At 44.2% G+C, this 10,628-nt stretch overlaps 1 protein-coding gene across 2 annotated transcripts in view; it reads right to left on the bottom strand.

Moving 5' to 3' along the window:
* The window catches only part of FAM219A (family with sequence similarity 219 member A), a 95,486-nt gene extending 84,958 nt beyond the window's left edge, over positions 1-10,528 (bottom strand). For both annotated transcript variants that reach the window (XM_027839500.1, XM_027839501.1), the window contains exon 1: positions 10,427-10,528. In XM_027839500.1, the coding sequence (XP_027695301.1) occupies positions 10,427-10,486 (60 nt within the window). In that variant the 5' untranslated portion in view covers positions 10,487-10,528. The remainder of the gene's footprint in view (positions 1-10,426) is intronic.
* Positions 10,529-10,628: the final 100 nt, after the last annotated feature.

The raw sequence follows: 10,628 nt of genomic DNA, 5'->3' as shown, positions 1-10,628 counted from the left end.
AGTTCAATATCCTTTAGCATTTGATTTTTGCATTTGTGAGGAAAACATTAAGCAAACTGTTACTGGCACATGAAGGCCAGGACACACTGTACTGGCATTCAGCCTTCTAAGAGCACCAGATGTTTTCTCATCTCTGGAAGGATGTGAGCGAGTCGCTCAATGCTAAAAGACTTGTGCAGAAGCCTCATCATTAGTGGAGAAGGGAATTTTGCTAATTAAATATTAAAGATCCCCACTCTATTAATAGCTTTCTCCAACCTCACAACAAAGCTAGAGAGCACAGTCATCATTTTTGCTGCTAAAGTAGGGCTGACTGGGCCTTCATATGCCTCACCTATCTTCCTCACCCTCAAAAACTTGTGTGATACTACAAAGTGAAAGGATTCTAGAAAGACAGATTTGTAACAGACTACCCAAGGTGAGACCTGCACTCCCTTCCAGTTCTATCACTGAATTACTAGGTACTATAGAGTAAATCTTTCATCAGAGAGTCTAGGCCCTCCATGATCCAATTAGTTTATTTATCCAAACCTCTGTTCCATACCTACCTAACAGACAAAATACATTCCACTTTATTTTTACTCTTCACTATCTCTCATGTACACCATTCAACAAATTAAGCACCTACTACATGCAAGACACTGTGTCAAGCACTAGGAATACAAAGACAAAAATAAAATAATTCCTTCCTTTCAAGAGCTTCTATTTGGTGTGTGTGGGAAAAATGGGAGGGAAAAAGAGAGGAAGATACAAAAAAAATACAAAGATAAATAAACACAAAATATGTATAATTTCAGGGGCAGAGATCACTAACAATGAGGGGGAGGGCACAGGGGGAGGGGGGCTGCACGCAAGGGAGAAGTGGAGAAAATCAGGAAAGGGCTGTAGGAGGTGGCACCTGGGCTGTACTTGAAGAAATCTAGGGATTCTAAGAGGTGGAAATGGGGAGTGAGGACATCCTAGCCACTGGGAATAAACCTGTGGAAAATCATCTCATTCTTGAGTCTGTAGGTTTGGTCACATGAGTGATTGGCCTGGACGGCCTCAGAGCTTCCTTCCAACTCTCCATCCAGGGTCTTATGACTGCGTTCTCGTTCTCGTGCTTTCTCTCTCTTTCTCTTTCTCCCTCTCCCCTACCCAAACTGCTTCCATCCATCCTTCAAGGCTTAGTTCTCCTATTTCCTTCCTGAAGCCTATCCCAAAAACTTCTGCCTACCTCACACTCCAATTCTCTTATATGCTCCTTCATGATTCCCGATGGTTTTATGTTCCACAACATTTTGGCATTTCATATATTTTGTCCTCTGTTTTTAAGTCCTTTCATGAATGCAACTCATCTTCCCAACAAAATTAGAAACTGAATCATTTACTTCTTCTGTATCCTCTATCTACATCCTAAAAATAGCTGACATTTATGTAGGATGTCCTAGTGAATTTTTAAGGCTTAAAACAGCACTAAGACTTTTGGGACACTGAATAGCCTGTATAGCTCTTTAAGGCTTATAGAGTACTTGAATGCTATCTCATTTGGATCTAACATCCCTGTGACATATAAATATGCTAGGGATTATTTCCATTTTATAGATGAGGAAATTGAGGCAGAGAAAAGTGAAGAGACTTGGCAGAAGGAGGCTTTGAACTCATCTTTCCTGCCCCCATTTCCAGGGCTTTTCCACTCTTCCCACTGCTTCTTCAAACAACTAAACCTAGAACCAGTACTGAGCTAACAATAATAGCCAACATTTATCTAGCACTTAGAATTATCTCATTTGATCCTTACAACAACCCTGGGAGGTAGGTGATATTATTACCCCCATTTTACAGATGAGGAAATTAAGGCCCAGAGAGGTTACATTGACATGCCTAAGGTCACATAGGTCAAGTCAACAGACATTTATTAATCACTTACTATGTGCCAGTTACTGTACTATGCAATGGGGATACAAAGAAAGATTTGTTTAAAAGTCCCTGCTCAGAAAGAGCTCATAGTTTGGTAAATGAAAGAAACGATACGCAAAAACTACGTACAATCAAAATATATACAGAATAAACTGAAGATTGTCTCAGAAGGAATTAAGATTAAGGAGGTCTGGGAAGTAAGGAGCAAAATAAGTAGCAGAGCTAGTATTTGACTGGGTTTCTGACTGCAAATCTAGCATATTTCCCAATGGAAAGAGCGCTGATAACCACCTGAGTAGGAAAAGTCAAACTCTCTGACTCTAAGTCCAGTGTTCGAAGCATGCTCTTTCTGGAGTCGGGTTCAAATACTGGCTCTGCTTCTCCTTTCTAGGTTTCTGCGACACTGCCCTCTCTTGGTTCTCCTTCTACCTAGCTGACCCTCTTCTCCTCAGGATCCTTTGCTGGATCTCCACCCACGTTGTGCCCATTCTTCTCCCTCTATACTATTTCATGGTGATCTTGTCAGCTCTGAAAGATCGAATTAGCATCTCACAGACCTATTTATCCAGTCCTAACTTCCAGTCTTACATCTCCAACTGCCTACTGTACATCTGGAGTTGGATATCCCAAAAAGATCTTCAATTCAACTTGTCTAAAATGAAATTCATTCCCCCCCACCTTCTCCCCAAACCCTCCCCTCTACTTAACTTCCCCATTACTGTTGAGGGTACCACCATCCTTCCAGTCATCCAGGCACCCATCTTAGGTGTCATCCTTTACCCCACCTTCTCTTTGTTTTCTCTCTCTCTCTCTCTCCAACCCTTCCATCCCTGCCATACACCCAATCTTTTGCCAAGGATTTTACCTTTGCATCATTTCTTGTATACTCTCNTCTCTCCAACCCTTCCATCGCTGCCATACACCCAATCTTTTGCCAAGGATTTTACCTTTGCATCATTTCTTGTATACTCTCTCTTTTGATGACAACTACCACCACCCTGGTGCAGGCCCTCAACACCTTGCATTTGAACTATTGCAACAGTCTGCTGGTTGGTCACCCTTCCTCAAGTCTCTCCTCACTCCAGCCCATCTGCCACTTAGCTATCAAAGTGATCTTCCTAAAACATAGTTCTGACTATGACACCCTCCCCCCCACTCAATAAACTCCAGTGGCTTCCTATTATCTTCAGATTCAAATAGAAGATCCTTGTTTGGCTTTTAAAGCCCTTTATAACCTAGTCCCTTCCTACCTTACTAGTCTTCTTATATCTTACCCTCTCTCTTCCCACATACTCTTCGATTCAATGACATGAGCCTTCTTGCTGTTTCGTGTATGAAACACTCCATGTATTTTTCATTGTCTGTCCCATGCCTGGAATGCTTTCCCTCCTTACCTGGCTTCTTTCAAGCATCAGCCAAAATTCCACTTCCTCAAGAAGCCTTTCCTAGTTGCCCTATAATGCCAGTGTCTTCCCTTTAGGATTACTTCCCATTTATTCTGTATATATCTTACATTAAATACTCAAGTAACAGGAAGGAAGGACTACCACCTTTTCATGTGTCACAAGCTTTATACAAACTTAACAGTATGCTGCTGCTTGCTAAAAACGCTAGTGTAATTATTTGATACTTCTGATACTTCTATAACCTAAGTGTACATGCTACACTGTAACAGCTAGCCTTTTCAGTCTAGGTGATTTTTTTTGTCCATGCAATCTTAGCCTGCGTTAAAAGAAGTATGATATCCAGATCAAGTTAGACAAACTCACTGTAGTCTGCAATGGTCAAATCACATCTATAATACAGTGTTCTAGGTGCTGCATTTTAAGAGACATTGATGACCTAGTCTAGAGGATATTAAGGGAAAGGTAACTCATAAGGGAAGGGGGCTAGAAACCAAGTCAAATGTAAAATAGTAGAAGGAAATGAGTACATTGGGAGACTAAGGCAAGACAATAGCTGTCTTCAAAGGTGTTAAGTGCTATCTTGCAAAATAACAAGTAGCAATACATAAATGTGTTAGAAGGGAACCTTTTGGCTCCAAGTAAGTTTTCCTGTTTTCCTCCCTTTCGCTAGGGATAATTGTACATTTCAACTTGAACTAATGTTTATATGTTCAATACGTCAATGGCTCTGGGGTTTCATGACACAGGTCCTTTTTCTATAGGTACAGACTGCAATCTGTCCAGGCCTTCTCGTCTTACTCAGTTGTTATTCACATCCTTCCCTAAATCTTCATGGAAGAGTGTATGACCTATGTGGAACATGAGTTCCACGCTAACAGTCCATTTAGGCCATTTGTTCAGGGAATAAAACCATTTAACCACACATAGAAGCATAAGCTTCAGTTTCCCCTTCTGTGAAATGGAAACAATAATGTTTTGATTACCTCCCTTGCAGGGTTGTTGTAAGGAAAGCATTTTGTAGATGGTAAAGTGGTATATAAATGTGAACTTTTATTTTCATAGCTATCATCATGGAAATCATGGTAATTTTGGAGTGTTCCTCCAAATTATGTTTAAGAGGCATAATTGTTTCACCCCTTTTTGCCAATTCTGAAAAAAAAAAAAAGGACACTACATTGGTGCCAGAAGACCTGGGTTCTGCCATCAAGTATCTGCGTACCAGCTTTCAAGTCAATGCCCTTCTCTGAGTCTCAGTTTCCTCCTTTGTAAAATAAGGGGGTGGGACTAGATTACCTCTAAATAAACCTGTTCCTGAACTGGTTTCTTGACAACTCAGGGTAGCAGGGATAAGAACTCCACATAATGCCCAATTGTCATTGTCACTCAGCCTTAATATTTACAAAAGTCTCCACTTTATAACAGAATGAGCCCTTATGAAGCACCTACTATGTTCCAGGCTCTGTGCTCGATTCTTTACAAATATCACCTCATTTAATCTTCACAACAACCCTAGGAAATAAATGCTATTATCATTCCCAGACAGAAGTTAAATGACTTGCCCAAGGCCACACAGCTACAAAGTGTTTGAAGCTGAATTTGAACTCAGTTCTTCCTATCTCCTGGGTCAGTGCTCTACTCACTGTGCCAGTTACCTGCTTTTATAAGGCCAATTCCTGACAGCGCATAGCTTTTTCTGGCAGACGACCTCAGTTTTCAGGTTCCTTTTCCATTTCCACAGCTAAATCTTTGACGGATCATGTGCCTTAGCTCAGAAGACCTAGCAGAGGCCAAGTTCAGTCATTTCCTTCCTTCAGTTCCAATGGTCCGACATTTCCAGATGGGAGGCAGTCACCTAGGACTCTGGAGTCCACACCCATCTTTTCCTCCAGCAATTTTCTTTAGGAGGTCAATACCCAGATTTCCTGTATAGGAGAAATGCAAAGGGCCAGACCCAGGTAGACACTGCAACACAGAGCAGCGTCTCAGTCAACAAAGCATTTCCCTCCCTAATCAAAATGCTACAGGAAAAAGAACCATCAGGAGTCTTTTCTGCCTTTCTGTAGCTTGAATCAATTTCACTTGCAATTATCAAGGGTGCTGGAGGAAAAGAAGTTGTTCGAGGGCGAGCCCATCTATTAGCAATCCTCTGCCTCAGTGCCAGCACAGAATAGCACTATGGATTGCTATAGTTCCCGAATCGCCCATAATGAAGTGAAAGCAGCTTCAAGCAGAGGAAAACACCTGCCTCCCTCCAAATGATTAAGGAATGTCTGAGACACTTCAGGGAAAAACTAGTTACCAAAAACACTTGAGGGGGTATCGGACTGCAGAGCTCAACAGGTAAACCCACCCTTGAATTTGAGTGAGTGTATAATATCTAGCCCAGATAATCTAATAAACATTATGAATAATAAAGCTATGAAAGGTAGGGATCACATCCAAAATAATTAAACCCCTAAATCTTGTAATTTTGTGCCTTGATGGGATCTTTAAAAGGTCTATTCTACTTGCTGCTTCTATAACTAACCCAGACCACACAGAGATATATCTGGCCAAGTATTGGCAATATAAGACATATGTGCCAAGGTTGCCATGCCGGTCAATTTTCAGTGGTATATGGATCTGATGCCATTGTTGTGTGTTCCTTCTGCAACTTTAAGAACTGGGTATAAGCCACCTGCAAGGTACAAGCCACCTGAAGGTACATGCATTCTGAGTCTGTTTCCCCAAGGAGATCAGGAATGAGCAAGGATCACTAACCATTCACCCCAACTCACAGGCACAAAGGAAAGGGGTCAAAATGTCTCAACACATCATTTTTTAAAATTCCTCACTTCTAAACCTATGCTAACATCTCCAAAAGAGGATACAGATTCTCTTGGGAACTGCTTTCATGGGCAATGATTGTGTCACAAGTTCTTCCCTAGGGCTACTTCTAAAATTTCCTTTTACCAGTTGGAATCCATTCCCTCTACTGTCTTCAAAAAGATCACACTTATTCTAAAAGAAATTTTCACTGGCTTACCATGGGAACACAAACCAGCGATTGTCTTAGGCACCTAGAGATCCCACAAGTCTTGTATGCTCCTGTCGAGAATATGTCATGACATGCATGACACACTTAAATGCTTAAAAATTCCATTTTTCTTTTTGAAACAAATCTTTTCCTCTCTTCTTTCTCAGCTGCAGTTGGAAAAGCTATGCTGTACCACATAAGCAGAGTAGACAGTTCTTGTAACAGGCAACCATCTACCTGTCTTGGCTGTTCAGCAAGACAACATCCTGAATCAAATGTAATCGATGCGCAAAAAGGATCTGGCAGCTGGAATTCCCTCCCCAAATAATAGTAGCAGCAGCAGCAGCATAACCTCAGTCCCAGAGACTAACATTACAATATACAATATCCCTTACCCCCTGAAACTTCTCAGGAGAATTCATGCTCTTGGAACATACTTAGGATTGTCTAGAAGGCAGATACAGTATAAGTAGGGACCGGGGAATTAATCTCATTTCATTTCCTTTTCAAAGGATAAAGGGAGCTGACTGGGGCCCAATCTTACATTGTGAAGATCTCAGGACAAGGGCCTCTGCCCAGCCTAAGGATAAGCAGGCCTATGTCAGGTCACTATGGAGCTTGGGAAAAAAGAGATAAGCAATAGGAAATACACTCCAGGGCAAACTCCATCCCTAAACCTATAGCCTTGCCTAGTTTCACACAGAACAGTAGCAGGGCTAAGATCTCTTCCTGCTGACAGTTAATGCTTAAATTAGCACCTTGGAAACATTTTCTTAGCTAGCTACAGTGTTCCCCTCCCTCCCAATTCCTTTTAAAGCTTAAAGTTCTCTTTCAGGCAGAAAATTAAGATATACTCTCCCCCCTGTTCCCCTTCTCCCTCCAACCCACAAGCTTATCAGACTTCTAAACAAGGAATACTATTTTTATACTACCCCCTCAGGGAGGTTATGAGTATTTAAGTAATTTGATTAGCTGCTGCCATAGAGGTAAAGTGCCAAGGGTACTTCAAAGATGCTAGGTTGAGAACCTTAAACTCCTGACTGGTTGCAAAGCAGTTTGTTCCAGACAGGCCTAATGATGCTGCCAACGACAATGCACTGTTCCCCACTGCACCCTGGTCTGCCATGTCCTTAGAACTTCAAATTGTGGCAACACTACTCTGTTTTCTGAAATGTCTAAACTATTTTAGGGGAGAGGAGGATTCTCAAATTCCCAGACAATTCTGGGAGTTAGAGAGGGTTAGGGGTGAAGGGGAGGAATGATTACTCTTCATTTCATGGCTAGGGTAACAGAAGTTCAGAGATGAGAAGGGACAGATCAGTAGACCTCTCTGTTCTACCCAATAACCATTTTTACTTTTCATTCCTGCCTAATATCCCTTTTGCCTTCATTTCATTTCTTTGACTTTTTTTTCAGGATCTAATTTCTGTCCCCTTATGTTCTGAGTTTGGTGTCTGAAGTTGAAGGTATAGATTGTCTTGGGCTTCCAGGAAACACTGAGCTCTCTCCTGAGAGAAAGACTGAATTAGACTCTCTTGATTCCCAAAGCACAAGCTGCTGTAGGGCTTGGGGGGAGGGAATGTAGGTGCCTAGCTCTCTTTAAATTGGTGGCTGGGGATCAAGTAAAAGAGAACAACAGACTAATTGCTATACCTCCTGTTATTAAGAATTACAACTGTGTTACTTATCTGTGAATTCTAGAGTTGTGATTCCATTAAAATGCTCTAACCTAAACCATCATTGAAACATAGCAAAGCATTTCCTTGCAGAGTACACCTATAGTAGACTAAAGGGTCTCAAGGAAGCCAAAGAGTCAAGACATTTCCATTAAAATGCTCAGTGTCTGCAAGCAGTAAATATAGACAGTCTACAACCCCATTCCTATACAACCCACAAACAGCTAAGGATGCACCAAAACTCACTGCCACCCAAAGCATAAACAAACATCAACACAAAATCCCAAAGCAAGAGCTCAGGTGGCCATCCCAACATATTGACATAATTCCAGGTGGCCATGGCAGGCTTAAAACAAGACGGGCAAAGCATTAATATGTTCACATTCTTTCTCTTCCTATGCCCATACCTGCTTCCTTCCCATCCAGATAAGAGAAATCATCCAACTCCTTTCTCTCTTCTCTGGAGATATTCCTCCTTTCAGTCTTACCCCTTTCAAAGTCAGTGTATTCTCCCCTTAAATCCTCTTCTAGAATTCCATAGTCAAAGGTGGACAATCAGTCATTAAAGTGATCCATTTCCCACCAACTCCTAAAGGTTTTCAGTCACTGCTCTGATCTAATAATTGTTTAAGAAGCTGTAATCTATAGATTATTGCCCTAAAAACCATAAAGCCCAATATTGTACCTACTAAAAGTACCCCCAGGTCTGGAGAAAAGGAAGTATGCTTTGTAGCTTCTGGGCAAAATAATGGGAGGAAGAACCTGGAGATGTAGATTAAGGGTTTACAGAAATCACCTCCAGCATGGAATCAAACTAAACCTCTTCCATATTCACTCACAAATCCCTCTCCATCAACCTCTAGGAGACTCTTCAGTTTCCAGGCATATCTCTGGGGGGGCAAGATTCCTGATCTCCCCAACCCCCACACTCCTCCAAAGAAGAAAACAATTAAACCTGACAAGAGGTTACTAAGTTAGAACCAAGTTAGGGCTCTTATTTCATTCTTTCTCCTCTGTAACACCTCTAGATGCCACTTAAGTCTGTTACAGAGGATGGTCCCTAGCATAGAAGCAGACAATGTCTTTCCCCCCCCACCTATCCCAGGTTCAGATGCACTGTATGTGTATTCTTTTCTACTTTCCCCTTCCCAACACAACTGCGCTGGAAGCGATTACATCATTCCCTTACTGACACAGGGGCTCAAACTGGCAGAGACTGCTTGCAGCATCAGGCAGGCACCAATGCTCAGGAAGGGATAAAGGGAAGCCTTTGGACTCTCCAAACATACCCCCCGGGTAGTAGGGATGAGCTGAGGGTAGCTGATAAATGCCTAGGGTTACTGTACTACCACCACAGGAGTACCTGCTTTCCCAAACAATCTTTCCAGGACTTTCTGGGGAATATGGGGTCCCTTAGCCTTTCTCCAATTCTGGCCAGTGAGTAAAACTAATGGTCATTTTTACAGCTTCACCAACATCCCTCAAAGCCAAGCCTTCCAACACACTGGGTTGTGATCCCATTCTCAGATTCCCAGGTTTCAGCCTTCACAGTTTGTTGCACCTCCATTTCCATCAGCTCCCCCTTCGTTTGCCTCCTGGACTCAGGCCTCTCTTGTCTTTCGCCTACCTTCATTCCCCATCCTCAGCTACTTGAATGGAGGGTGGGGGGGAGGTTGATATCTTTAGTTCCATTCCTAGGGACGCTCACTCCCCTCATCCCCTCCCCCCACTCCTCCACCAAATGTCTCCCCATCCCAGCAATGCCTACCCTTGGTATTAGTGTTCTCCTCCCAGCCAGGCTTCCTGCCCATCCCACCTCCTGCTACCTCCCACTCCCCTCTTGTTGCTCAGTCTGGTTCAGGCTCCCCCTCCCCCCCAATCTAACTCCACATCTCTAGCTGCCCGCACTGCTTCCCACTGCGGGGATCTCCTTCTTCGGCTTCTCCCATCCCTTCAGGTTTTCTATGCCTCCGGTCGAAGCCATCTCCCGCCTCCCGCTTCTGGTCTCCACCCCCCTCCCCCCTACAAAGGGCCTCTTCATCTCCTCCTCTCCTTCCTCCAGCCCTGCTGCTCCCTCCCCAACCCCACTCCGCTTCCCCACGGGCTCCCACTTCTCCCTCTCCTCCTTCCAGCTGCTCTCTATACCTCTTTCCCATGAGCTCCCCACTCCTCCATTCGGGGCTCTGAAACCCCCCCCCTTCTCTCTTTCCCCACGCAGTGCCTAACCTGTCTCTTCCCCCGACCACGGTGAGATGCTCTCTCTTATCAGCCGGTGCATGCCTCGCCTCTGCTCCTCCTGCCCGGCTAAGCCCCCAACTCCTCCTGCGCCGGAAGGTGGGGGTCTCCTGGCACACCTTGCCCCCCACCCCCCACCCCGAGGGTCCCCCTCCCAAGCAGCCTCCGCCCCGCTGCCGCCCGCCCGCCCTCACCAGCGGCTGCATCTCCGAGTGCGCCGTGGGCACCTGGAACCGGTCGATCTCCTCCATCATGGTGCTGGGGGGATGGGGAGGGAGGGGACGCGGAACGTGGGCGGCGGCGGCGGCGGCGGCGCAGCTTCCCCGGTGCAGGCCGGCGGGCGAGTGAAAGGCGCGGCCGGGCGGGCGGGCGAGGGAGCGAGGGAGGGAAGGTGGG

Source organism: Vombatus ursinus, unplaced genomic scaffold, assembly GCF_900497805.2.
Source record: "Vombatus ursinus unplaced genomic scaffold, bare-nosed wombat genome assembly UNPS02014832.1, whole genome shotgun sequence".
Lineage (NCBI taxonomy): Eukaryota > Metazoa > Chordata > Mammalia > Diprotodontia > Vombatidae > Vombatus > Vombatus ursinus.
Note: the sequence above shows the minus strand (reverse complement) of the source record. Positions and strands in the feature narration are given on the sequence as shown.